This window comes from Aquarana catesbeiana, linkage group LG08 (assembly GCF_042186555.1).
Source record: "Aquarana catesbeiana isolate 2022-GZ linkage group LG08, ASM4218655v1, whole genome shotgun sequence".
Classification (NCBI taxonomy): Eukaryota; Metazoa; Chordata; class Amphibia; order Anura; family Ranidae; genus Aquarana; species Aquarana catesbeiana.
In genome coordinates, this window is record NC_133331.1 from 263,221,320 (window position 1) to 263,249,082 (window position 27,763).

At 43.9% G+C, this 27,763-nt stretch overlaps 1 protein-coding gene across 1 annotated transcript in view; it reads right to left on the reverse strand.

Moving 5' to 3' along the window:
* LOC141106735 (membrane-spanning 4-domains subfamily A member 8-like) overlaps positions 1–23,232 on the reverse strand; it is a 76,912-nt gene extending 53,680 nt beyond the window's left edge. Inside the window, exons 1-4 of the mRNA XM_073597666.1 lie at positions 23,152–23,232; positions 19,580–19,747; positions 5,883–5,939; positions 2,465–2,632 (exon numbers count right to left, since the gene is read on the reverse strand). Of these exons, the coding sequence (XP_073453767.1) occupies positions 2,465–2,632; positions 5,883–5,939; positions 19,580–19,747; positions 23,152–23,232 (474 nt within the window). The remainder of the gene's footprint in view (positions 1–2,464; positions 2,633–5,882; positions 5,940–19,579; positions 19,748–23,151) is intronic.
* Between the last annotated feature and the right edge of the window lie 4,531 nt (positions 23,233–27,763).

A 27,763-nucleotide genomic window follows, 5' to 3' on the forward strand; every position in this document is an offset into this window, starting at 1 on the left:
GTCTCTAGACCCAAACCAGAAATGACTGCTTCACACTGTGAGACTCAGAGCAGATGTTAATATCATCAGCTCAAATCAACCTGTCTGGGGTCTCCTGCTAAAATGTGTTTTATTGTAAGTAGGTCTCTGCCATAGTGTGTTTTCTAGGTGTTTTTGTCCCATTGGTAATTGTGTTAACCGTTTGCCGACCGCCCACCTTCGATTGGCAGAGGCAGAATGGCACTCCTGCGCGAATCGACCAAAGCTGTACCTCAGGCGCTTTAAGGAGTATAGGGCGCACGCGCCTGCCGCATGACGTAGGAGCTCGTGCGCGTGGCTGGCGGCCTCAATGTCCATCAGCTGACCGTGATTGCTTCTGAGAAGGAGAGAATGGAGATCTGTCAATGTAAACAGACAGATCTCCGTTCTGTCAGGGGTGAGGAGAGCGATCTGGTGTTCCTACAGCTTATGAACAACAATCGGTCTCCTTCCCCATGCAGTCCTAGAATCACTCCCTAGGACACACATTTAACCCCTTGATCAGCCCCTAGTGTTAACCCCTTCTTTGCCAGTGACATTTATACAGTAATCAATGGCTATTTATGGCTTGGATCGCTGTATAAATGTCAATGGTCACAAAATAGTGTGAAAAGTGTCCGATCTGTCTGCCGCAATGTCGCAGTCCCAATATAAACCGCACATCGCCGCCATTACTAGTAAAAAAAAAAAAAAATAATAAAAATGCCATAAATCTATCCCCTATTTTGTAGACGCTAAAACGTTTGTGCAAACCAATCTATATACGCATATTGCGTTTTAATTTACCAATAATTTTTAGAAGAATACATATTGGCCTAAACTGAGGAAGAAATGTATTTTTTTAATATATTTTTGGGGGATATTTAATGTAGCAAAAAGTAAAAAATATTGCTTTTTTTTTTTCAAAATAGTCTTTTTTTGTTTATAGTGCAAAAAATAAAAACCACAGAGGTGATCAAATACCACCAAAAGAAAGCTCTATTCGTGGGAAAAAAAAGAACATCAATTTTGTTTGGGTACAGCGTTGCACGGCCACTCATTTGTCAGTTACAACGAAGTACTGCCGTATCGCAAAAAATGGCCCAGTCAGGAAGGGGGTAAATTCATCCGGGGCTGAAGTGGTTAATTAAAGGGTTTGTTATTTTAAAAAAAAATAATAAATTTACTTTTACAAACATGTCTATACTTACCTATACTTTTTGCCGGGAACCTCCTCTTTTTGGGTCCCCCCGCAGGCGGCGCTCCAGGCCCCTCCTATCTGTCCAGTGCCCCCATGTTAAGCCGCTTCCCATGGGGGGTACTCGTGCGTGCTCGCACCCGAGTCCCTCTGCTGCATCCATTGACACAGACAGAGGGGCTCTGCCCCGCCCTCTGGCCTGTCATCACTGGCTCTGATTGACAGCACTGTGAGCCAATGTCTCTGTGTGCCCCAACAAAGCCAGCGAGACCCGGAAGTGAGGGGAGAAATGATCTGTGGCCCCCCTCAGGCCTCCTTTACTTACATGACACCTAAACATTTTTTACCTTAATGCAAGGAATGCATTAAAGTAAAAAAAAATTTAGACTTTACAACCCCTTTAAGTCACCTATTGTTTCTGTCTGTCTGATCATCTCTTGCAGAGGTGATTGATATTGTGACCACTGTACCTTGTTATTGAACCATTGTGGGTTGGTTATACTTATGATAATGTGTAACATACTACTTTGTATCCAGGGTGGAGGAGCTTGGTGTCAAATAGTCTGGGTGAGTCACCCAGGTGGCTAGTTGTTTAATTCAATTAACCAAACAGCCAAAATATACTATAAGCACTATGTTGATTGTGTTCCTGTTTACAGTTTGTATTGTTAGGGTAATATGATCAGGAGGGGAATATCCTCCTGCAGGGTATAAAGTATGTATTGGAGTTTCAATAAACAGTGTTTCCTTTGGAGTTCACCTCCACATCTTGTCTGTGTACGATGGGGTAAAAAAGGGCTGGTATTAGCTCTCGGTCTGCTCGGAATGGTTTGGAGGGCAGAAGGCACTGTTTGGCAGAAGGTGCGTGTTGGATGCATAGATGTTGACTATGACTAGGGGGTTTATTGAAAGAGGATGAGAGAATTATGTATTGACCCTGAGAATCAGGATCTACATGGTGTAACTGAAAAGAAACTGAGTGCTATGAGTGCTATCAATACTCCATGCTTCTTACGGTCTGCGTTTGTCTCCTGGGCACATAGTATAAACTCCCTTCCAAAGTACTTGTCATTTAAATAGGCTGTTAAGTGCTTTAACATTACGATTTTATATTATTTGTGTTATATCCAACCTTGTCCATTTTGGTAGTATAGCATAAAATATGTATAATGATTCAAATAATATTATTAGTAATTAATGTATTAAAGAAATTAAACATATATACAAAACTTTATATTCTATTTCTATAATGATCAGAATAACACTTACAAGTTTCTGTTGGCATAGACTCAGAGCTGCATAGTCATTATAATAGTACCCATAGTAATAGTAACTGTAAAGGTAGCACTGCATGGTTGCCAAATCGATAATATTTAGAATCACAGCTATCATGCTGAAAATGGAGCTAATGATGTTCAGGGACAGAGAGCCTTTGATCTGTAAAGTGAAAACAGGAAGAATAAACCAATGATACAACAATACCATAGACACCCTTATTTCTAACATTTGCAAAGTGTTAAAGCGGTATAAAAAACAAACATGTAATACAGTATATTGCAGCTTATCATTTATTAGGTGTGGTGGCTGCATTTCTTTTTTAATGCTTTTTTTCACTCTGTTTTCACCTGGTGATCTACCCAGTAACACACCCCCTGTATTAGAGTGCCCCCACTCCTGGATGAAGGAGAACAGGGGGCACCTTTGGACAGCAGCATTTGTAGTTTTGTTCCTTTTAGGATAAAGATTTTATATAAATAAATAAAAGCTGATCACACCCTGTGGCCCTCCAGCCATTTCAGAACTACAAGTCCTATTATGCCTCTGGGAGTCATGCTTGTAACTGGCAGTCTTGCAATGCCTCATGGGACATGTAGTTCCACAACAGCTGAAGGGCTATAGTTTGCACCACTCCTTTAACTGCTACATCTGGGTGCTTGTTCTGTTGAAACAAACAAACAACAGACTAACTGGCTAGATCACCATGGGAAAATTAAAGTAATAAAGCTTAAAAAAGATAACTAATGCAGCCATCACATCTAAGAAGTGGTAAGCTGCAATATAATAGATGTTTGATTTAAAGTGATATTAATCCCAAAAGCAGTTAGAAAACATCACCCCCCCCCCAAAGTGAAATTTTATTTGTCGGTACAACCTGATGGATTTAAGCTAGCCAAACATGCATAGATTTCTCCATCCACCCCAAACTGCGTACATGGAGAGGTTTCCCTTGCTGGCTGCTATATTCAGACAAGTGCAACACCTGTGGCTGTCTGAATAGCTGTACAGTCATTTGAGCCAATTACTGGAGGCACTAATCCCAGTGCCAGCTCTTCAGGCACTGCCAACCCACCTGGCTGCAGCTGCTTCTCTCACTAGCCCTCCTGGCTACTTCTCCACAGTCCTCCCAGACTGTACACTCACCAGCCCACCCAGCTGACTTCTCCTGGAGAACTCCTGGGCGTGATGACCTGCTCCTGCTGTCCTCACAATTGCTCCCATGCCTCCAGGAAAGATTCCTTCATGTGTTGTAGAGGATCCCTCCAGCACCCGAGCCCCAGGCTCGAGTCCCTCCCCCCCAAAAATAGGGGGTGCCCTCAAGCACTCCACCCAACTGCCCCTTGTTGGCATGACCCTGGGGTATTAAAGAGGTGCCCGCCCCCTTCCAACCCACTTGGATTGGCTGGGGCCCTCATCAATACTACAAGCAGCTGCTCCTAGGCTCCCTAATCCACTTCTGGAAGCTTCTCCAAGGTTCCAGAGTGCAGGCAGAGTTACCATAGGGGCTGCATGATGAGTCATCCAGCCTCTCTGAGTCATTCAGCCCTGATGCAGATTCAACTCAGACCTCTCAGCCAGGCCAATTTACCTACACTAACAACTAATGTACACTAATCCAGCACACTAGCTAAAGGGTGCTACATTAGTGACTATAGGGCTAATGTAGCACCCTCCTAGTTAGGCTGCTAGGTAAATCGAGTCTTGGCTTCCACTGTAATCACAGGAGCAGTGATTGTTTGGTATGGTCTGCTCAGAACTTCACAGACTGAGAGTTTGATTACTTCCCCCTGCCTCTAGGAGAAGTTTCTAGAGCTTAGGGTTGGAGGATTGAAATGTCCAGTCTGAATATTCAGCAGGGCCTAGCCAATATCAGGGGAGGTGTGCCCAGATGGAGCTAGATTGCTGGTAAATAGTCTGGAGCCCTGAGGAGATAGATCCAACCCCACGGGGGGGGGAAGAACAAAGAGAGGAGAGGGGCTACATGCCCCTGGAGCCCTATGGCCTGAATGCTGGATCACTTTGTAAGAGGCTGCATCTATGGACTGTCTTGTACCAGGATCTAGTGCGTAAAGCCTTTACCTGTGCTCATAGCTCCCAACTGTCCCAGATTTCGAGGGACTGTCTCTGATTTGGAACAAAGTCCCTCTGTCCCTCTTTCCTCCTCATTTGTCCCTCATTTTTGTCTGATCTATTTTAGTTGTATATAAAATGCACTTTTTATCCTTAAAGTGTTTCCCAGTGCTAAACCTTTCATTTAATTTCTAAACTACTGCATCTGTAAATTTCGAAAGCCAGAATAAAGAAATAGCAGTGGAAAAAAAAACCATTATGCGTTTAACAAATAATTTTTTGTATAATTCTCCTATATTCTCCTATAAGGAGTGTGCCCTATACCTACATATTTTTGCTAATAAGTGTCCCTCATTACCATCTCAAAAAGTTGGGAGGTATGTGCTTCATGGCCTCAGCCGTGAACCGTGGACTGTTCCAGTGTGCCTTTGCCTGTACTCCACGGTTCATGGCTGGGGACTATGAATCAGTATGACTGTTCCAGTGTGTCTTTACCTGTGCTTATATTACTTCATGGTCCCCAGCTGTAAACTGTAGACTGTTCCAGTCTGCTTATACAGTATAGTGCTACAGCAACAAGTGTCCCCTTCTAGCAATACTCTAATGCCGCGTACACACGACCGGTTTTTCCGTCGTAATAAACTCTGAAGGTTTCTCCGACGGAACTCCGACGGACTTCCATTCAAGCGGTCTTACCTACAAACGGTCAAACCAATGTCCGACCAAAGTCCGACTGTCAAGAACACGGTGACGTACAACACTTACGACGGGACTAGAAAAAGGAAGTTCAATAGACAGTAGCCAATAGCTTCTGTCTCGTACTTGCTTCAGAGCATGCATAGTTTTTGGTCCGTCGGAACAGCATACAGACGATCGGTTTTCCCGATTGGAATTGATCGGAAATATCTAGAACATGTTCCATTTATAGGGCTGTCGGAATTTTTAGAAAAACAAAGTTCGATGTGGCCTACACACGATCGGAATAGACGATGAAAAGCTTCCATCTGACTTTTTCTGTCGGACATTCCGCTTGTGTGTATGCGGCTTTAGTCTGATTACTGATCCGGAGTGAATGGACTGTTGTGTGCCTGGCTGCCTCTGCACTGTTGGGTAAAGAGCCTGTCTAATCTACAGCAGCTCCTTCTGGGGTAGCGCTACATGAACAGTCAGGAGCTGCTTTTTTTTGCTTTTGCAGTTGCTGCTTGACATTCACTGTAAGTACTGCTATTCAATCAGTCTATCCCAGCTAAATAATCATTTTTTTAATCTTTGGAAAACATTTATACACATCTTATCGCAATGTTACTTTGCTACGTAGAAAATGAAAACAAAAACCCACCAAGCAGATGTTGGGTTTTGTCAGAGCTGCAAGTGTCAGAGATCCGGCAATGATGTACTGCAATAAAAAAAATTAAAAAAACATAAATAATAACTAAGAACACAACTGCACATTATTCTAATATATTACTTGCACAAATTTCAGAAGGATTTGTGCAAACTGAACAAGATGTCACAGTTTTTTCAGAGAAATTCTTGTATTGTTAGCACAATTTAGTGGCCAAAATGCAGGCTAGTTTTCTGAAATCTGATATAAAGTGTAAAGTGACAATCGGCGGCAAAAAATCTAAAGTGCAATGTGCATAAAACTATATAGATATCAATATTAATATGAATAAAATATATGCATATGAAAAAAAAAAACTACAGCTGCTATGACACTCACTGTGATTCACCACACCAATTGAACAATTGTCTCCTTATAGTGAAGCGCTGTATAGCTTTTACATATTTATATAATTTTTTTTTTTTTAAATTAATGAATTAGTAATCAACTTATATATATTCAAAAGAATGATAGATGTTAGACACATATGGACTGGTTTCACTGGTATATCAATTAGTTTAAAAAAAAAAATTCATCAGTCTGATGAAGCCCAATCAGAGAGCGCCACGTGTATAGAGGGGAGGAGCCGAGCCCGTGATATCACACAGTCACCGTCAATCCATGATAGTGGTGAACGAGTGGACGTTTATTCTTCTGTTGTTTTTATCCTTGGGTACTGTAATGCCACGTACACATGATCGGTTTTCTCATCGGAAAAAGACATGACGGCTTTTCTGACGGGATTCCGCTCAAGTTTGCCTTGCATAAACACGGTCACGCAAAAGTGTGCTGAAATTACGACCTTGAAGAACACGGTGACGTACAACACTACGACGAGCCGAGAAAATGACGTTCAATGCTTCCGAGCATGCGTCAAATTGTTTCCGAGCATGCGTAGGGATTTTGCGAGTCGGAATTGCCACAGACGATTGCATTTTCGGGTAGGAACTTTTCCCGATGGAAAAATTGAGAGCATGCTCTCAATCTTTTGCTGGCTGGAATTTCACCAGCAAAAGACCGATGGAGCATACACATGGTTGCATTTTCCGATGAAAAAAATCTTATCAGTCTTTCGCGGGCCGAAATTCCAACCGTGTGTATGCAAAATTTGTGTGCTTAATTTTAGGGGCTGTTTTTAATAAAGTAATAAACAGAGAGCACTATGGAGATTGTGTTTATTATTACATGTGAACGATCGATTTGAGAGAGAAGCGGAGCTGAGCTGTTAGCGGTGATTACATGTTAATGATCGATTGGAGAGAGAAGCAGAGCTGAGCTGCAAGTGATGAGGAAAGGAGAAATTGCCTCGATTTAATCTCTGTGAAGCTGTCAGCGTGCGCATACTGTTTGGAGAGTGTAAAAGGATCAGCTGTTGTGGCGTGGAGGAGAGAGATCGTGGAGGAGAGGAAAGGAGTGACCATTATATGAGTTTTTTACTCATCTGTGAGGTGAGCAGGCAATTTGGCTGGTGACAGATACACAAGTATTGATCTTAGTTAGGACGGATAAGCACAGTGGTGGATTATTTTATACACTGTGATAAATGAACTTTTTTTATTTTATTTTTTTTACTAATAGATGTATGGACTGGTTTTACTGGGATATATAGTTACATAGTAGGTGAGGTTGAAAAAAGACACAAGTCCATCAAGTCCAACCTATGTGTGTGATTATGTGTCAGTATTACATTATATATCCCTGTATGTTGCGGTCATTCAGGTGCTTATCTAATAGTTTCTTGAAGCTTTCAATGCTCCCCGCTGAGACCACTGCCTGTGGAAGGGAATTCCACATCCTTGCCGCTCTAACAGTAAAGAACCCTCTACGGTTTAAGGTTAAACCTCTTTTCTTCTAATTTTAATGTGTGGCCACGAGTCTTGTTAAACTCTCTTCTGCGAAAAAGTTTTATCCCTATTGTGGGGTCACCAGTACGGTATTTGTATCTTGAAATCATCTTGAATTTGTATCATGTATCTTGAATTTGTATTTTGAAATCATATCTCCTCTCAAGCGTCTCTTCTCCAGAGAGAATAAGTTCAGTGCTCGCAACCTTTCCTCATAACTAAGATCCTTCAGACCCTTTATTAGCTTTGTTGCCCTTCTTTGTACTCGCTCCATTTCCAGTACATCTTTCCTGAGGACTGGTGCCCAGAACTGGACAAAATACTCCAGGTGCGGCCGGACCGGAGCCTTGTAGAGCGGGAGAATTATCGTTTTATCTCTGGAGTTGATCCCTTTTTTAATGCATGCCAATATTCTGTTTGCTTTGCTATCAGCAGCTTGGCATTGCATGCCATTGCTGAGCCTATCATCTACTAGGACCCCCAGGTCCTTTTCCATCCTAGATTCCCACAGAGGTTCTCCCCCTAGTGAGTAGATTGCATTGATATTTTTGCCATCCAAATGTAATATTTTAAATTTTTCTACATTCAACCTCATTTGCCATGTAGTTGCCCACCACATTAATTTGTTCTGATCTTCTTGCAATGTTTCCACAACCTGTGGAGAAATTATTGCCCTGCTTAGCTTAGTATCGTCCGCAAATACTGAGATTGAGCTGTTTATCCCATCCTCCAGGTCGTTTATGAATAAATTAAATAGGATTGGTCCCAGAACAGAACCCTGTGGGACCCCACTTCCTACACCAAACCATTCTGAGTACTCCCTATTAATCACTCCCCTCTGACCTCGCCCCTGTAGCCAGTTTTCAATCCATGTACTCACCCTATGGTCCATGCCGACAGACCTTAGTTCCCCATAAACATTTTACTGTACAAACTGTTTTAAATGCCTTTGCATAATAGGTTGGTTTGGCAAGAACGATTCTTCATGAATCCATGCTGATTACTGCTAATGATACAGTTTTCATTACTAAAATCTTGTATATAATCCCTTATCATCCCCTCCAAGAGCTTGCATACTATTGATGTTAGGCTAACTGGTCTGTAATTCCCAGGGATGTATCTTGGCCCTTTTTTAAATATTGGAGCTACATTGGTACTCTGCTGGTACCATTCCAGTCAGTAGACTGCCAGACTATTGTTCCTAATTTTTTACGAACAATTACTTGACTGAGTTCCTTAAGGACCCTCGGGTGCAAACCATCTGGTCCTGGTGACTTATTAATGTTACGTTTTTCAAGTCTATTTCTAATTCTATCCTCTGTTAGCCATGAGGGTGTTTCCTGTGATGTGTCATGAGGATAAACTTTGCAGTTTTGGTTTTCCCCGCCAAGACTGAGAAGAAATAATTTAATATTTTCGCCATCTCTCCATCCTTAGTAACCAGATTCCCTTCATCATTCTTTATAAGACCAATATGATTTGACCTCCCTTTCTTACTATTTATATACTTTATAAATTTATTTTTAAATGTATTTTTATATATAAGAATTTCTTAGGATTTTTTTTTACTCTCCTCCGCTATGTGCCTTTCGTGTTCTATCTGCGCTGATTGCACCCTTACATTTCCTGTTTGTGTTCTTTTAAAGTTGGAATGCTGATGATGATCCCTCAGCCTTGTATTTTTTGAAGGCCTTCTCCTTTGCTTTTATATGCATATTTACGTTGGAGTTAAGCCACCCAGGACTTTTATTAGCTCTTTTAAATTTATTTCCCATTGGGATGCACTGGCTAATACCCGTATTTAATATGCTCTTTAAGCATACCCATTTTTCCTCTGTGTTTTTTGTTCCTAAGATTTTATCCCATTTAGTATCTTCTAGCAAGGATCGTAGTTTAGGAAAGTTGGCTCCTGCTTTGCTTTTATGATATGCATACCTAATGCTAGTTGTCTATTATTTGGTCAGATGGACATAGATAGCTAACCTGATAATTTTATTGGATAAGATAAAGTAGTTGAACATATAACAAATACTACACTGAGATTAATTCAGGATCTATGGGTATATATAAAGTAAAAAATTGTATATTGACATGTGTTGGGCATATGGGGTCACTAAATGAACTGGGTGTCTACCACCCTGAAATGAGCAAGATGCACAGGTACATAAACTGGGAGGAGCTTTTGGCTGCACTCGCGTTGTCTCCATCCTGACGGGATGATCCACCTTTCACCCCGTTCAGACTTCTCAGGTATGTAGAGAACCTCCCAGAATATAGAAACACACACACATACGCACACACACATACATATACACACTCACATACACACACATACATACACACACATTCATACACACACACTTATACGCCTTCACACACTCCCTCATTTACTTTCTTTTACACTTACACTCACACCATACACTTATTTAGTTTCCTCTTATGTGTTTCAGGGTTTATCGATGGACACTCCACTATTGGTTGTGCCCATTGTACAGCCTTTTCATCATATCCTGGGTCTTCAGACCCTCCACCCTGGTCTCAGGCTGTGGTCGATCACTCCTCCTCTCGGCTGTCTGGCCCGGTGACCCACCCAGTCCGCCCGTGTACACGGGCAGGGCGGTGCGGATGCATACATTGGTGTGGGTTCACCCGCTTCAACCCCAGATGAGACAAACGTTTCCTGGCCATGTTCGTTCCACCTAAGTAGCAGTAGGTCTATACCCATGAGATACTCCATAGGTAAAGTATTATCACTACACTATACCCTTTGTCTCTCATTTGGAGAGAAAGATGTACCTAATACACTAGAATTTGGTCTATTTATTTATTTATTCATTATTTTATTTATCTCTTAGCATCCTACTCCTGATGATTGGCTTTAAACGCCATGAAAAGCGTTGAATCCACACTCAAGGGTGCCAGGTTATAGCTTGTATCAGCATGAATTAATTCTACTATCCTTTGTGATTTCTTTTATTCCAATTATGCCTTTTACAATATGTATTGTTTACTATGCCAATTTTGTATTATATTATATTTTTGCCATTATCTTTTGTATCAATCATGTCCTCTTCATGTTTAATTAATAAATATGTGACTATTTGCGTCGAATCATTATAGGGACTACTGAATGGGGATTGTTTACAATCAATTTTTGCTATTAATATGATTAATTTATACACCTACCCTCATCAACAGAGACATCTATATATCCTCTGGGGATGGAGGCATGTCTCTTCTGTGTTCGGGCCGACCTAGGGTTACTTTCTGTTTTTTATCTAAAATCCCCCATTATAATGACACTTCCCATCCTTGCCGCTAATCCAAATTGTGATAGGGGGTCCACCTCCCCCTCCTCCCTCTGGTTAGTTTCCTCCCTTTGTAGCTCATAAGTAGGGATGAGCTTCGTGTTCGAGTCGAACTCATGTTCGACTCGAACATCGTCTGTTCGCCCGTTCGCCGAATTGCGAACGATATGGGCCGTTCGCGCCAAATTCGTGTGGCGCGTCACGGCCCATAATTCACTGCGGCATCGCAGTGCATTGCTGGCTGATGATGACCCGCATGCTTGGCCAATCACAGCGCCGTCTGAACAGAGAGCCGTAATTGGCCAAAGCCAAGGAGGCTTTGGCCAATTATGGCTCAGGGGATTTAGTACACGCCCCACACTATATAAGGCCGCCTGCACGGCGGCCCTGTGTAGTGTGTGTCCCTGCGTTCATTGAGAGAGAGAGAGAGAGAGAGAGACAGTGACATTTGATTTGAGTTAGATAGATTAGGCAGAACAGTCAGTCAGTTAGCTGCACTTACAGTGTATTGTGTATATATATGCATCCCAGGTGTTGCATATTTATATATATATACACTGTATTCAGTTTAGCTAGATCCGTTCCTGTTATCTTCCTACTGACAGGCAGGCTTGTCTTGTTACAGTATTTACAGCTACCTGAAGAAAATTACTGGTGTTCTTTTGATCCTATTAGTACCACAGTCAGGCAGCTAGACTATTTACAGTTAGTGCAGTGCGTCCTGCTCACAGTGTTCAGCTAAACCTAAAAGTTAGTGGGGTGCGTCCTGCTCACAGTGTTCAGCTAAACCTACAAGTTAGTGGGGTGCGTCCTGCTCACAGTGTTCAGCTAAACCTAGAAGTTAGTGGGGTGCGTCCTGCTCACAGTGTTCAGCTAAACCTACAAGTTAGTGGGGTGCGTCCTGCTCACAGTGTTCAGCTAAACCTACAAGTTAGTGGGGTGCGTCCACCTCACAGTGTTCAGCTAAAGCTACCTGTAGAAGGTTGGTGGTGTTCTCATACTACAGAAAGGCAGTTGATTTTGCTAGCTGCAGTATCAGTACATATATATATATATATATATATATATATATATATATATATATATATATCCCAGCTTAGTGCAGCTACAGGCCATTAGTATATCTGGAAGGCCATCACAAGCCAATAAGAGAGGGCAAGCAGGCTCTGTGTCTAGTGCTGGTCGTGGAGACGGTGCATCCTCATCAGCACGTGGCTGTGGGACACGCTTGGCCTTTTTTTCGGCAGCTGGCCGTGTTGAGCCGCAACATGCGGAAGACTTGGTCGAGTGGATGACCAAGCCGTCCTCATCCTCCTCATCCTCTCTCACCCATGCCCAGGGTACTTTGTCTGGCAAAGCAGCGGCCTCTTCCCTCGGCTCAATGTCATCAGTGACTTATTCCCTAGCCCCACCATGTCCTCCCGAGGAGTCCCTCGAACTGTTTGACCACAGTGTTGGGTACATGCTCCAGGAGGATGCCCAGTGTTTGGAAGGCTCTGATGATGATACTGAGCTCGATGAAGGCAGTAACATGAGCACGGACAGAGGGGGTGCCCAAGAAGGACAGCAATCTGGCAGTCATGCTCCCCCTGCTGCAGCATACTGCCAGATTTGCTCCAGTGATGAGGAGGGAGGGGATGATGAGGTCACTGACTCAACGTGGGTGCCTGATAGGAGAGAGGAGGAGGAGGAGGCGGCACATCATCAACGAGGCAGGATGCCCTCCAGGGGCCAGCCTAAGGGCAGCACATTGACTGCATCACACCCCAAAGCTCCACATGTGCAGGGCGCTGCAATCTCTGCGCTTTATTCAAAAAGTTGTTTGGTGTGGGCCTTTTTTGAGACGAGTGCATCAGATCGCACCGCTGCTATTTGCAACATATGTCTCAAGCGTATCTCGCGTGGCCAAAACATCTCCCGCTTGGGTACCACATGCTTGACCAGACATATGTTGACCTGCCATGCAGTTCGTTGGCAAGCGTATGTAAAAGACCCACACCAAAGAACAAAGAGGACCTCTCCTTGCTCCTCATCAGCTGGGATCTCCAACCCCACTATACCTTCAGTCCTCTCTGAGACCTGCACTGAGAGGAATGAAGGTGTAGAATTAGGTGTGTCACAGCCAAGTACTTGTGGGCAATCTGCTTTTGGTACACCGAGGTCAGATTGTACCAGGCAAATTTCCCTGCCCCAGCTGCTGCACCGCCGAAAGAAGTTTGCTCCCAGCCATCCACATGCCCAGCGGTTGAATGCTAGCTTGGCAAAATTGCTAGCACTTCAACTGCTGCCTTTTCAGTTGGTAGACTCTGCCCCCTTCCGTGAGTTTGTGGAATGAGCGGTTCCTCAGTGGCAGGTACCCAAACTCCACTTTTTCTCACGGTAGGCGATTCCGGCTCTCTACCGGCATGTGGAAGGCAATGTCCATGCCTCGCTGGACAGGGCGGTCAGCGGTAAGGTGCATATTACCGCTGACTCATGGTCCAGCAGGCATGGACAGGGACGTTACCTATGTTTCACGGCGCATTGGGTGACTCTGCTGGCAGCTGGGAAGGATGCAGGACAAGGTGCAGTAGTGTTGGAGGTTGTTCCGCCACCACGCCTCCAAAATGCTAATGATTGTGACACACCTCTCTCCTCCACCACCTCCTCTTCTTCTTCCTCCATGGCCTCTTTCTGTGCTTTGTCCTCGGAACCAGCGGTGCTCCGTAGCCGTTCAAGGGGCTACGCAAGTACGCAGGCCAAAAGATGCCATGCGGTGCTTGAGCTGGTGTGCTTGGGGGACAGGAGCCACAATGGGGCAGAGGTTCTGTCAGCTCTGCAGGGGCAGGTTCAGAGGTGGTTGATGCCATGCCAACTTAAGGCAGGAATGGTGGTTTGCGACAATGGCACCAACCTCCTCTCTGCCCTCTGACAGGGACAAATGACCCATGTGCCCTGTTTGGCTCACGTCCTTAACTTGGTGGTTCTTGGGCAGGTACCCAGGCTTACAGGATGTCCTGAGGCAGGCCAGGAAAGTCTGTGTGCATTTCCGCCAGTCATATAATGCCAGTGCTCGGCTGACGGACCTCCAAAAGGAGTTTAACCTTCCCAAGAACCGCCTAATCTGTGACATGCCCACCAGGTGGAACTCAACGTTGGCCATGCTGCAGCGGCTGCACTCGCAGCAGAGGGCCATCAATGAGTACCTGTGCGACTATGGCGCCAGGACAGGGTCAGGGGAGCTTGTTTTTTTTTCCCCACGCCAGTGGGCCATGATCAGGGGTGCATGCACTGTCCTGTCCCCATTTGAGGAGGCCACGAGGATGGTGAGCAGTGACAGTGCATGCATCAGTGACACTGTCCCCCTTGTCCACCTGTTGGAGCACACGCTGCGTGGAATAATGGACAGGGCACTTGAGGCAGAACAGAGGCAGGAAGAGGAGGACTTCATTAGCTCTCAAGGCCCCCTTTATCCAGACAGTGTTCCTGCGTGCCCGCCGATCACACAGGAAGAGGACGAGGAGGAAGATTGTGTCAGTATGGAGGTGGAGCCTGGCACTCAGCATCAGCAGCAGTCTTCAAGGGATCAGTCCCAAGAAACCCATGGACTTGTACGTAGCTGGGAGGAGGTGGCTGCGGACCATGTCGTCCTTAGTGACCCAGAGGACTCCGGACCGAATGCCTCAGCAAACCTACGCTGCATGGCCTCCCTGATCCTGCAAAGCCTGCGTAAGGATCCTCGTATTCGTGGTATCAAGGAGAAGGACCAATACTGGCTGGCAACCCTCCTTAATCCACGTTACAAGGGTAAAGTTGGGGACCTTATCTTGCCATCGCAGAGGGAGCAGAGGATGAAACATCTTCGGGAGGCCTTGCAGAAAGGTCTGTGCAATGCGTTCCCAGAGACTGGGAGGTTACAAACTCCTGTTTCTGGACAACGTGTTGCTGAGGCTTCGGTCAGTCAAAGAAGGAACGGTGGAGAAGGTGGCCGTCTGACCGATGCGTTCAGACAATTTTTTGGTCCACAGCCCCAAGGTATGATCGGTTCCAGCAACCTTCGCCAGCGTCTGTTTTACATGGTGCAGGAATACCTAGGGGCAAGATCAGACTTGGACACCTTTCCCACCAAAAATCCTCTGGGTTACTGGGTCTTGAGGATGGATCACTGGCCAGAGCTTGCACAGTATGCAATTGAGCTACTGGCCTGTCCTGCATCCAGCGTTCTTTCGGAACGCACATTCAGTGCTGCTGGAGGCGTGGTAACCGATCACAGGGTGCGTCTGTCCACCGACTCGGTCGATCGACTGACCTTCATAAAAATGAATCAGTCTTGGATCACCACCAGCTACCAAGCACCTGATGCTGATGTAACCGAATAATTTTTTTTGAAATCTCAGATCCCTTCAAAGACTGCCTATGCTGATGCTGAGTGACTATCCCTGAGTAATTATCCTCTTCCTCCTCAATGATCACACTGATAGCTTGTAAGAACATTTTTGGTTCTGGGCGCCACCACCAGTGCCTAAGGCACAATTTTTCAGCCCCTGTTTAACAGGGGCGTGTAATTACAATTTTTGATGCAATAATTTGCAGCAGGGCTCGTTCCTGCGTTCCAACTAGAGTGTCTGTGAGGGGTTGCAGTGTTGTGGCACCAGCACCAGTGCCTAAGGCCCAATTTTTCAGCCCTTGTTTAACAGGGGCGTGTAATTACAATTTTTGATGCAATACTTTGCAGCAGGGCTCGTTCCTGCGTTCCAACTAGAGTGTCTGTGAGGGGTTGCAGTGTTGTGGCACCAGCACCAGTGCCTAAGGCCTAATTTTTAAGCCCCCGTTCAACAGGGGCATGTAATTACAATTCTTGATCTAATATTTCACAGCAGGGCCCATTTCTGCACCCACCAAGAGCGAGTGAGGACTTACAGTGTTGTGGCACCACCACCACCACCACCACCAAAGGCCCAATTTTTCTGCCCTTGTTCAACAGGGGCATGTAATTACAATTCTTGATCTAATATTTCACAGCAGGGCCCATTTCTGCACCCACCAGAGCGAGTGAGGACTTTACAGTGTTGTGGCACCAGCACCACCACCACCACCAAAGGCCCAGTTTTTCTGCCCCTGTTCAACAGGGGCATGTACCGTATATACTCGTGTATAAGTCGAATTTTTCAGCCCCTTTTTTGGGGCTGAAAGTGCCTCCTTCGACTTATACACGAGTCACCGCCGTCTGCCTACATGATCAGCGTGTCATGCAGGCAGACGGCGGCCAGCATGTGATACAATCTAGTGTACTCGGCAGCGGCTCTCACAGTTCAAAAGCCGCGCCTCCTTGTCTGTGATAGGCAGTCAGTGTACAGCCTATCACGGACATTCTCTCATCTTCGTCCGTGGTATGAGGATGAGAGAATGTCCGTGACTGGCTGACCGCTAACTGCTGGGAAATTGAGTTTTTTGGACGAGGAGGCGGCGCGGCTTTTGAACAGTGAATGGCCGTCGGTGCAGAGCGGCACACGGAGGATGCACAGGACACAGGTAGAATGCACACACACACACACACACAGACACATGCACACAGGTACATATACACATGACAGATACACAGGACACAGGTACATGACACAGGTACATATACACATGACACATATGCACAGGACACATATGCACAGGACACATATGCACAGGACACATGACAAATATGCACAGGACACAGGGAGGTATACAGCTGCAGATGGGCATTGTTGACCCTCTTTTTCCACTTACAGTAGCTGCTGCATTTCTCACCCTCGTCTTATACTCGGGTCAATAAGTTTTTCCCATTTTTTTGTGGTAAATTAGGGTCACGACTTATACTCGAGTATATACGGTAATTACAATTCTCGATCTAATATTTCACAGCAGGGCCCTGTGAGGGCTTACAGTGTTGTGGCCACAACAACACCTAAGGCCCAAATTTCTGCTGAGTATATAGGGCAGGCCCCTACTTTCAAACATCTAACTTACAAACGACTCCTACTTGCAAACGGAAGGAGACAACAGGAAGTGAGATGAAATCTACCCCTAGGAAGGGAAATTCTCTCCTGTAAGAGTTAATATGGGAAAAACATTTCTCCTTTCCACTGATGCTTTCCAATCCTTGTTCCACAAAAAACCCCAAATTTTCAAAAAACATTTGTCATTGGGACAAAAAGTGAGGTAAAATCTTCTGAAGAGGAGGAAAGACAGCAAAACAAATGTCACAGGGGTGATAACCCTTCCCTATGTTTTCCAAAAAGCTTAAAAAATTTTTTGGCTGGAGCTAAACACGTTAAAAATGTACCCGTTCAAAATTACAAACAGATTCTACTTAACAACAAACCTACAGTCCCTGTCTTGTTTGCACCGCCTGTATACTGCTGTTCAGAGTATATAGGGCCTGGTGGCCCCACACCTTTCCTTATTTTAATTTGGGTGCGGGGTTCCCCTTAATATCCATACAAGACCCAAAGGGCCTGGTAATGGACTGGGGGGTACCCATGCCGTTTGTCTCACTGATTTTCATCCATATTGCCAGGACCCAACATTACATTAAACCCGCAAGCAGTTTTAAATGAGATTTTTTCCTTTAAAAATGACATTTGGTGCAGGGACTGTTCTAAACACGGGAAACACACGCCACTTTACAGGCATACTATAGACACCCCCCAGGTACGATATTTAAAGGAACATTTCACTTTTTTTTTTTTTTACTTTAAGCATCATTAAAATCACTGCTCCCGAAAAAACGGCCGTTTTTAAAAGGTTTTTTTGCATTGATACATGTCCCCTGGGGTAGGACCCGGGTCCCCAAACCCTTTTAAGGACAATACCATGCAAATTAGCCTTTAAAATTAGCACTTTTGATTTTGAACGTTCGAGTCCCATAGACGTCAATGGGGTTCTAACGTTTGTGCGAATTTTCGGTCCGTTCGCAGGTTCTGGTGCGAACCGAACCTGGGGGTGTTCGGCTCATCCCTACTCATAAGTATTCCACCTCCTCCCTTGCTCCATTAGTGATGTCATCTCTCACATTCACTTGTACATCATTTTTGATATACAGGCATACCCCTCCCCCTTTTTTCCCCTCTTTATCCCTGTGATATAGGGAATACCCTTGAATGGTTGCCAGCCAATCATGAGAGCTGTTGAACCAAGTCTCTGAAATTCCTACAAATATCTAAATTCTCCTTGTACAACAGTAGCTCTATTTCTCCCATCTTTTCCGCCAGACTCCTGGCATTGGTGAACATGCCACGTAGTTTAGACCGGTCGCATACTATCTCCTTATTGGGTGTTCTGAGGTTGCAAATAGGACTTGTTACTGTACTTACCTCGAGTTTAGGTGCTTTAGTCAACCTACCACTAATGCCCCCAATACTACCCTCTGGAATTTGTTCCGTGCTGACTATCTCTACCTCTGGACCCTCTTCCCCATCGCCTAGATTAAAAGCCCCTCTAACTTGTCGGCCATATTCACTCCCAGTCAATCTTCACCTTCTCCATTTAGGTGCAGTCCGTCCCTGCTAAAGAGCTGGTAACCGACTGAGAAGTCAGCCCAGTTCTCCAGGAAATCAAACCCCTACTTTCTACAACAGCTCCTCTGCCACTTGTTTACTTCCCTAATCTCCCTCTGCCTTTTTGGTGTGGCTCGATGTACCGGTAGTATTTCTGAGAATACTACCTTGGGGGTCCTTTTCCTCAATTTAGCTCCTAAGTCCCTAAAATCATTTTTTAGGACGTTCTACCTTCCTCTGACTTTGTCATTGGTGCCAACGTGCACCCATCTCTTTAAAAAAATACGGTGGCATTTTGTTCAGTTTGCATGAATGCACAACAGCTAACCACACTGGGTGGATGACATGCTCTTATCGTTATGTATCTTCTGAGTTGCCATTTGTTATTTTTATTAAAGTCATTTTCTATATACTGCATTTAGTTGGCGCCCTCTACTGTTTCCTTTATATATTGCAGATATCACTTCAGTCTCATTGAGGAGCTGCTACGGATATTTTTGGACCTATGGACTTTCTAGTTTAATCCTACACCCCCACTCCACATTCATGTGTAGGATTATTTTTTTTTAGCTCAGCTGTATCCCTATCTGCACCATTTTCAATTATTCCTTCTGTGACCTATATACTGCACGTAGCTGCTGCCCTCTGCTGTTTCCTTTGTTGAAACACTGCATATTTAGATGGCAAATTTTCACTTATGACTATCTTAAGTGAAACTCCAGCCAAGTTTCTTTTTTGGATACCATAGGCAAGGGTTGGAACTTTTTCATGCTATTCTTTTTGTCTTTATTCTTATTGAGGAAGATTTAAATCCCATTTCCTGTCCAAGTGATCGAATGGCAGTGGTCAACAACATCCCACGTTGATTCAAACATTCTCAGCTACATTGGTGAAAGTTAATCTATGATTGGCTAATAGGTGAAACTGCAGGCCAATGCTTTTTTGCACACAGTTATTACACATCACAAACAGCAAATTGTAAAGGTACTTACAAACACTGGGCCCCAAAAAGGAATGCCACTTAAAAGTGTGGCACCAAGGACAAGGAAGGCCAATGCAATGCCGAGAGCAATCTCCAAGATGGCTGCCACAATGACCAGAATCTGAAGTGGAAAAGAACAAGGCTTAATTAGTTTGATGCAGCTTTGCACAATACTCTGCTAAGTGCCATTGATATCTAATGGTCTACTAGCGATAAATGAAAAGATTTGCCTAGTTGATGATTCAGCCCAGAGGGGGATTCTTTCAAGGCAAGTTCAAGTTCCTCAAAGAACTTTTTTCATTTTTTACCAAAAGTCAAACAGCCATTTGAAACTGACATGACATTTGTTAGGATCCCTGTACAGACTTATATCTAGCCCATCATCTGCCTATACCTTTTTTAACTCTGTTCTTAAATCAATCTCTAGCACATCTACCAGAACACGCGCAGCTTCTCCATTTCCCAGGAAACCATTGTGACCAAACCCCTATGAGGTCCAAGTTAAAGCTGAATACCAGGTGCCAACTGGGATTATCTTGGTCGGAGATATTCGAAAGATCAAGGAGCACCTCGGAGCACCTCAAAAGCTACCATCCATACGGATTATACCCCTGAGGGGAAGGCGTGAATAGACCCCATTAGGGGTCTTAAGGGAAGGTGAGCTCATAAGTTGACTGGTGGAGGGTCCTTATCATCTTTCACAGAAAGATTCCAATATTTTCACAGTTGGCAAGGACTATCATCACTTTAGCCACAGGGTGGCACTGTTCCACAGCTTTTTAATTTTATGCATAAGTTACCATTATTTTGTTTTATTTAGGTAGAGCTTCACTGTTTGATTATTACCATGTGATAGCTGTGGGCCAATCACAGCATAGGAAACAGCTGTTATGAATGAATTCATTCATAACAGCTTTGTTGACACTGTGATCGCATAGCGATCACATGATCACGGGGCCCTGAGTACCAGGATCCACAGTCTGCTGTGTCCAGTGCGCCGCGCGCCCCTAACCCAGAGCAGGCTGGATCACATACATGTATGTGATCCTGCCTGCCTGCTCCGCCCACCTGCAGTAAAAGTATTGTGGGCAGTTGGCAAGGGCTTAAACCTTCTATTGCATTCCAATACATTTGCTTTCTTCATGGAATGGTCACCATAAACTTTTTGTAACCAAGCTAGTTTTACTCGCACATTTGCCAATTTTCACGCAAAATTTGATGTTAATCCTCTGCTTCAGGTTTCTGTCACTCTTTTTCAGCACACATTTTATTTCTTCTGTTACTCCATAAGTCTGAGTCAACTGGTCTGCAACCAAAGCGAGTGCAAGTTAGAAGGTGTCAGAACTTGAGTGAGAATGGCTGTGTGACCACCATAGTGCTACGCTGCGGGCATTCCGAGAATTACATTGTCACACCTCCTATATTTCTGTGTGCTAACAGTGCTGAATTATGGTTTACATGGAAAATACAAGGACAACAAGTAGGTAAAACACTTTGAACTCAATTTGAAAAAAAAAAATAGTTTGCCCCACTTATAAGTTTGACAGTTGCTGGAGCTGTTAACACTCAGAAGTAAATCTTAAAGTGGTTCTAACGGCAGAAGGTTTTTTATCTTTCAGTTCAATAATTTTTATTGAAAGAAAATTTTTCAGATTTAACAAAAAAAGAAGATAACAAGACAAATACAAAAGTACAGAAATATAGGAAATGATGCCAAGTTGATGAACATTACATTTCAGGACAGTGCAGATCGCCCCTTAATGAGTGTACTTTTCCAGTTCCACCCCGGGCATCGAACGCCCCAATGGGATGATACTGCATGCGATGCCCGAGATCGTCCGGGTCACTCTGTTTATTCTATTAGTGAGTTACATTAAATTTTTGTTATACCAAACCGGAAGAATTTGTGTACTCAACCTTGAGTATTGTATGCACTACTAATATGATCAAGATGCCACAACATTTACATAGCATAATGGAGAAAACCTCTTCACAGATATATAGTTTAACAATTAGCTAAATATTCCAGTGAGCCTTGTTATTTTGAAACCATTCAAGCCACGGACTTCAGCTATGGTATTTTGATTGATAGTTATCCTGGGAAGCAGCGAACATCATCTGATAGGTTATGTGTAGATTAGCAGTCCTTATTACTTCTATGAGAGTTGGGTTTTCAGTGTTTTTCCACTTCCTAACTATTGCTAGTCTAGCACCCACAAGGACATGAAAGACTATGTTTCTAAGGACTGGTGGGACTTTCTTTATTCCTAATGATAGAATACCAAGTTCTGGATTTTTGGGAAGGGGAGTGTCAGTGAGTTTTCTTATTAGATCAAAGACATGTTACCAGAAGGTCTTTAATGATGGGCAAGCCCATAGTATATGCATGAGTGAACCCCTGTGTCCACATTGTCTCCAGAAGAGTGGAGATGTTTGGGAATGAAATCCAGCTATCCTTGTGGGTGTTAGATACCATCTTAGGAGTCATTTCTTGGAAACTTCCCATAAATTGACACATTTGGTAGCTACATAGGTGATCTTAAGTGAATTTTGCCATTGCTCTATAGAGTAGGAAGACATTAAATCTAGTTCCCAAGTTTTCATGGATGGGGTTTTGGAGAGTTCAGATTTTTGGTTCAAGAAGTTGTAGAAAAGTGATATGCCTTTAATAGAAGCGACAGGGTTAGTAAGATATAGGAAGATCCTGTTTGGTATAGAAATGTAAGGTGTGGGAATGACTGATAATAGATGTGCTATTTGGTTATAAGTATATAGGTCCTTTGGTTCTAGGCCATGATCTTTTTGAATTGCTCTGAATGTTTTAATTGACGGACCAATTGTGATATCTTCTACGGTAGTAATGCCCCTCGACGTCCATTTTCGTACATTTAAGTCAGGGATTAGTAATTGTAGGCTCGAGATGGGTAATGGTATGGATTTGGTGTTATGTGTGGACATAGCGCTATTTAGGAGTATGTTCCATGCTCGAAGCGTGGCTTTCATAGTGGGTGACATATTACCTGCTTTCGAGGGGTTAAAGGTGCTTGTTAGGAGCAGGTCATATGTATTACTGTTAATGCATTGAGATTTCTCTAATTCTATCCATCTAGGTGTTTGGTTTTGTGGGAACCACTGTTTTGCTTGAGCTAGCATGGCGGCTAAGTAGTAATCTTTCAGCAGCATGTGACCTACCCCCCCTGCTCTCCTAGATTTGATCAATTTTTGAAATGCACACCTAGCTTTTTTCTTTTGCCATAAGTACGGTATGTATTAATTACTGATTGGGCTTTAGAGAAGAAGATTTCGGGGACCAGAATAGGGAGGACTCATGAGGGACTTAAATGCCGCTAATCTTCGCGACCATGTCATTTCTGTTTTCATTATATTGCAAAGTTTCGAGTTAAGACCTTGGAGGAAAAGCGTGTATTTTGCGCTAAATAGTTGTTCGGTCTTTTCAGTTAATGTTGTGCCTACGTATTGTATTCCCGTTGAACTCCAAGTATAAGGGAATTGCTTCTGAAGTCTAGTTTTCGTATGGTCATCTATTCCTAATCCTAATATTTGGGACTTACTTTCATTTACCTTGTAATATGATATTTGATTAAACAAAGAAAGAGCTTCATGTGCTGCAGCCAGGGAAGGTTCCACTTCTGATAAAATCATGATAACATCATCAGCAAATAGGTTGATGGTGTGATCAGTACCACCAGCTGAAAATCCTGTGATTTGGGGATGCGATCTAATGTGGATAGCAAGGGGTTCCATCAATAAGTTAAAAATTAGAGGGGATAGGGGGCATCCTTGCCTTGTTCCATTGGATATAGAGAAGGGAGAGGATAGTATACCTGATAAATACACCCTGGCGGACGGTTTGGAGTATAGAGCCATGATGGCCGAAAGTATGTTCCCTCCAAATTCAAATGTTTCTAGCACCTTAACCAAATACTGCCAATGTATACGGTTGATGGCCTTCTCTGCATTCAGCGTTAGCGGAGGTAAGGAAAAGGCCTTCTCTGCTCCTAAGTGTATAATATTGATTAGTCTTCGGGTGGCATCGGACGTCTGTCTATTTTTGGTGAAACCCGTTTGATCGGGATGAATAAGCGTTGATAATATGTCTATTAGGCAGGCGGCTATTAATTTCACATAGATCTTCAGGTCAATATTCAAAAGTCAATATACAACATGTGGATGTGAGCGCTGTGTTCAACACAATTAGAGACAGTTGTAACCCCCCAGACTTATTGCTCTTGGTAGAGAGAGGATAAAGTGGTTGGGAAGATTAATACACAGCTACACACGTTAATAACAAACTTGAAACTATAATAATATAATGGGTAATTAAAACAAAACAGACTCTAAGCTGCTAAAAGTCCAAAAAAACTTGATTATAGTCCATTTTATTTGAAAGCAACTATAGAAGGCAGCCCTGTAGATATGGAAGAAGCAATCCTCTGGGTACTTAAGAAAAAGAACAACAAGAGCGCCACTCTAAGTGCAGTAATAAAAACAAATTTAATATATCTTTAAAATAGGTACTCACAAGGGTACATGTAAACAGGCATGTGGGTAACAAATGGGTGGTGTCAGGTGTCCCGAGAGTAGTGTCCAGTCACATCGTGTAGTGGCGTTCTTCTTCACATGACAGGCTGCGCTGCTGAATGATCGGTATTTCCTGCCGCTGGAACGCACTGCTTGTGATCAGGGGAACGGGGTCACTTCCTGGTTCATGCAGAGATAGGCAGATAGGCTATCTGTACCCTTGTGAGTACCTATTTTAAAGATATATTAAATTCGTTTTTAATACTGCACTTAGAGTGGCGCTCTTGTTGTTCTTTTTCTTCAATATTCAAAAGTGAAATTGGCCTGAAGTTTGTAGGGGAGTCTGGTTCTTTCCCTGGCTTAGGTAAAGTTAAAATAATGCCCCGTACACATGAGCGGAAATTCCGCCAGCAAAAGTCCGATGAGAGCTTTTGGTCGGAAATTGCGACCGTGTGTATGCTCCATCGGACTTTTGCTGGCAGAATTCCAGCCAGCTGTGGGGGCACTTGACAGGAGGGAGGGGCCAGGAGTGCCAACGAGAGACCCGAGAAGAGGAGGATCCAGGCTGCTCTGTGCAAAACAACTGCACAGAGCAGGTAAGTATAACAGGTTTGTTATTTTTAAAGAAGAAAAAAAACAAGACTTTAGTATTTAAAGTATTTGTGAACATGGTGGGGTTGATTTACTAAAACCAGAGAGTGCAAAATCTGGTGCAGCTGTGCATGGTAGCCAATCATCTTCTAACTTCAGTTTGTTCAATTAAGCTTTGACAAAAAAAAAAGCCTGGAAGCTGATTGATTTCTCTGCAATGCTGCACCAGATATTACACTTTCCAGTTTTAGTAAATCAACCATTGCTACACAAGAAAATACAATTAAAAGAAATAGGATTTTACAGTAAGTGTACCCACTATTATTTTTGTAACAAACATTTTTTATGTAGTTATTTTTAATTGTGTTTTTCCATGGTCATGTGACCGCACAGCCACCCCCTCTCTTACTTCCTCATAGTAAGTGGGCTGACTTCACATACAGATGGGAAGTATTTCCCCATTTGTTTTGGCTATGGGCAGCTTCAGATTGACAGCGAGGCGCCTATTGGGGGGCCGCTGTCAGTCAACTCAGGAGGGCTAGGCAGACGGCATGGTTATTAAATTTATTATTGAGATACATGTAGATCTTTGTAGATACAGGACCCTGTCTTGATACACAAGATCTACCTGTATCTCCATTTCTTCTCTCCCCCTATACACGTTTAGGTGTGGTTCCCATAATTTCCTGGGCTCCCTGTATGATTAAACTGTTTGCCATATGGTCACCTTTAATACTTACTCCCAGAGCCTTTGGTTTACCCTTCAGAAACGTTTGGAAAAATGGTACAGATGGGTCTATATTTTGGGGTATGATGGCGGTCAGCTGCGATTGTGTTGCCACAGTGGGGACACTCCAGGTCTGGGTTGCAGGAGGGCCGTTGTACATGGGGGGTTGTGGACTGACATTCTTATGATAAGATACTACAGGCACATTTGACGCTGGGACTGCAGATGGGTATTCAGGTGGAGCGCTGCTCATTGGAGTCTCATAGATATGAGATACGATTTCACTCGCATAATCTGACATCATGAAATCTAAAATAGAAGAAAGAGGTTTAAAAAGTTAAAATCAGGGTTTTGCATGCCTTCCCAAATAAATCAACAAAACAGTGTGACAATATTTTGCTGAACCACTGTATTAGGAGAAGGATCCTAATATAAATGTAGCAAGGTCCTGGGTTCCCTTTGGTCTAATCAGAATCTCCAGTTAGGTACAGCTGACATCCTTCTGTGTAGAGTGGGTTACAAGGCATGGTGGCTGTGATCCAAGATAGATTCATGGGCTCCAAACACTTCTTGAATGCAAAGACATTTATTTTCTCTTGAACAGAACTGTGGGAGAGAGGGTTTAGGGCAAGGACACCCTTTAGTGGTTGCAATGTTAATTAACAGACTCCGAGACTTCTATAGGTAGACAGCCATGCAGGAAAAGGCACCCAGCAGGGCACCACATCTACATATGTAGACACACTGTCTCCTATGGCACAGTCTTATAACAGTTTCTGTTATGCTGCAAATACTGTTATACTGCAAATAAACAGGTACAACAGAACAGTATAACTTATGTAGGAGGACTTGTTTCATCGCTGTGTACCACCTGAGGCCAGTCACTCCACTGGATATGTAAGGGTCTACAACCACGTTCTGTACAGGGTACAAAATAAAACTCCTCGATCAACCCTTATAGAAAGTTTTCTTTTCACTGAAGCACAGGTTCCCACTCCCCTGTATGAGCTGGATTTCATGGAAACATGCTTATTTTAACACATATGGGACAAGAATCCCTGACTCTGAGATGTTACTGTCCTTATAACTGTAGCGCTACCCCCGCAGGAGCCACTGGTGAATGTTGGTTATCTCCCACTCTGCACAGCCAGACACATACATTTTCTAATCACTCCTGAGACAAGTAGCAGTCCTGTAGCTTTGTTTGTTTTTTTTATTTTGTTACTTAACCAGTTGCCGACCACCGCACACCGATGTACGTTGGTACAATGGCACGGGCAGGCATAAGGGCTTACCTGTACGTCCTTGCCTGCCCGCGGGCGGGGGGTCCGATCAGACCCCCTCCCGGTGCCTGCGGCGGTCGGATTAGCGTCAGGAGTGATCCGAGCTGAGGGGGAGGCCACTGATTCATGGCCACCCCCTCATGATCGCTCCTGGCGAATGATAATATTCCTCTGCTACTGTAATGTAAACAGCGTCAGAGGAAGTGATGTCATCGCTCCTTGTGAAGCCTTTTCGTTTCGGCTTCCGAGGAGAGAAGACATCAAGTAAGTCTGCACAACACTACACATACAGTAGAACACTCTACTCACCCTCCGATCACCCCCCTGCACCGCCTGTCACAGTGACACCAATAGCAGTTTTTTTTTTTACTGATTATTGCATTGGTGTCATCTGTGACAGTTAGACCCCTTTCACACTGGGGCGTTTTTCAGGCGCTTTAGCATTAAAAAAAGCGCACGTAAAGCGCCTGAAAGAAGCCTCATCTGTAACTACAATGTGAAAGCCCAAGCCCTTTCACACTGCGAGTACCCGAAAAATGCTGGTAAACCGCCGCTTAAGACCCCTTTCACACTGGGGCGTTTTTCAGGTGTTTTTCGGGCCCTGGCTGCGTGAAAGGGCTCGGGCCATCGGCGCACCCAGCCCGGTGGCAAAAACACGAAAGCGCTGCAAAGAAGCTGCTTGCAGGACTTTTTTTGACGCCCTGCCAACGCAGCGCCCCAGTGTGAAAGCACTCGGACTTTCACATTGGGATTGCAGATGAGGCTTCTTTCAGGCGCTTTACAGGTGCTTTTTTTAATGCTAAAACGCCTGAAAAACGTCCCAGTGTGAAGGGGGCTTATAAGTGGTAGGGCAGTTGGTGGTATGTTCCTTTAGGTCTAGGGTAACCCCCTAACCCCTCCAATAAAGTTTTAACCCCTTGATCATCCCCCGTCGCCAATGTCACTAAGCGATCATTTATCTGATCGCTGTATTAGTGTCACAGGTGACGCTAGTTAGGCAGGTAAGTATTTAAGTTCGCCGTCAGGTTTTTATAGCATCAGGTACCCCCAT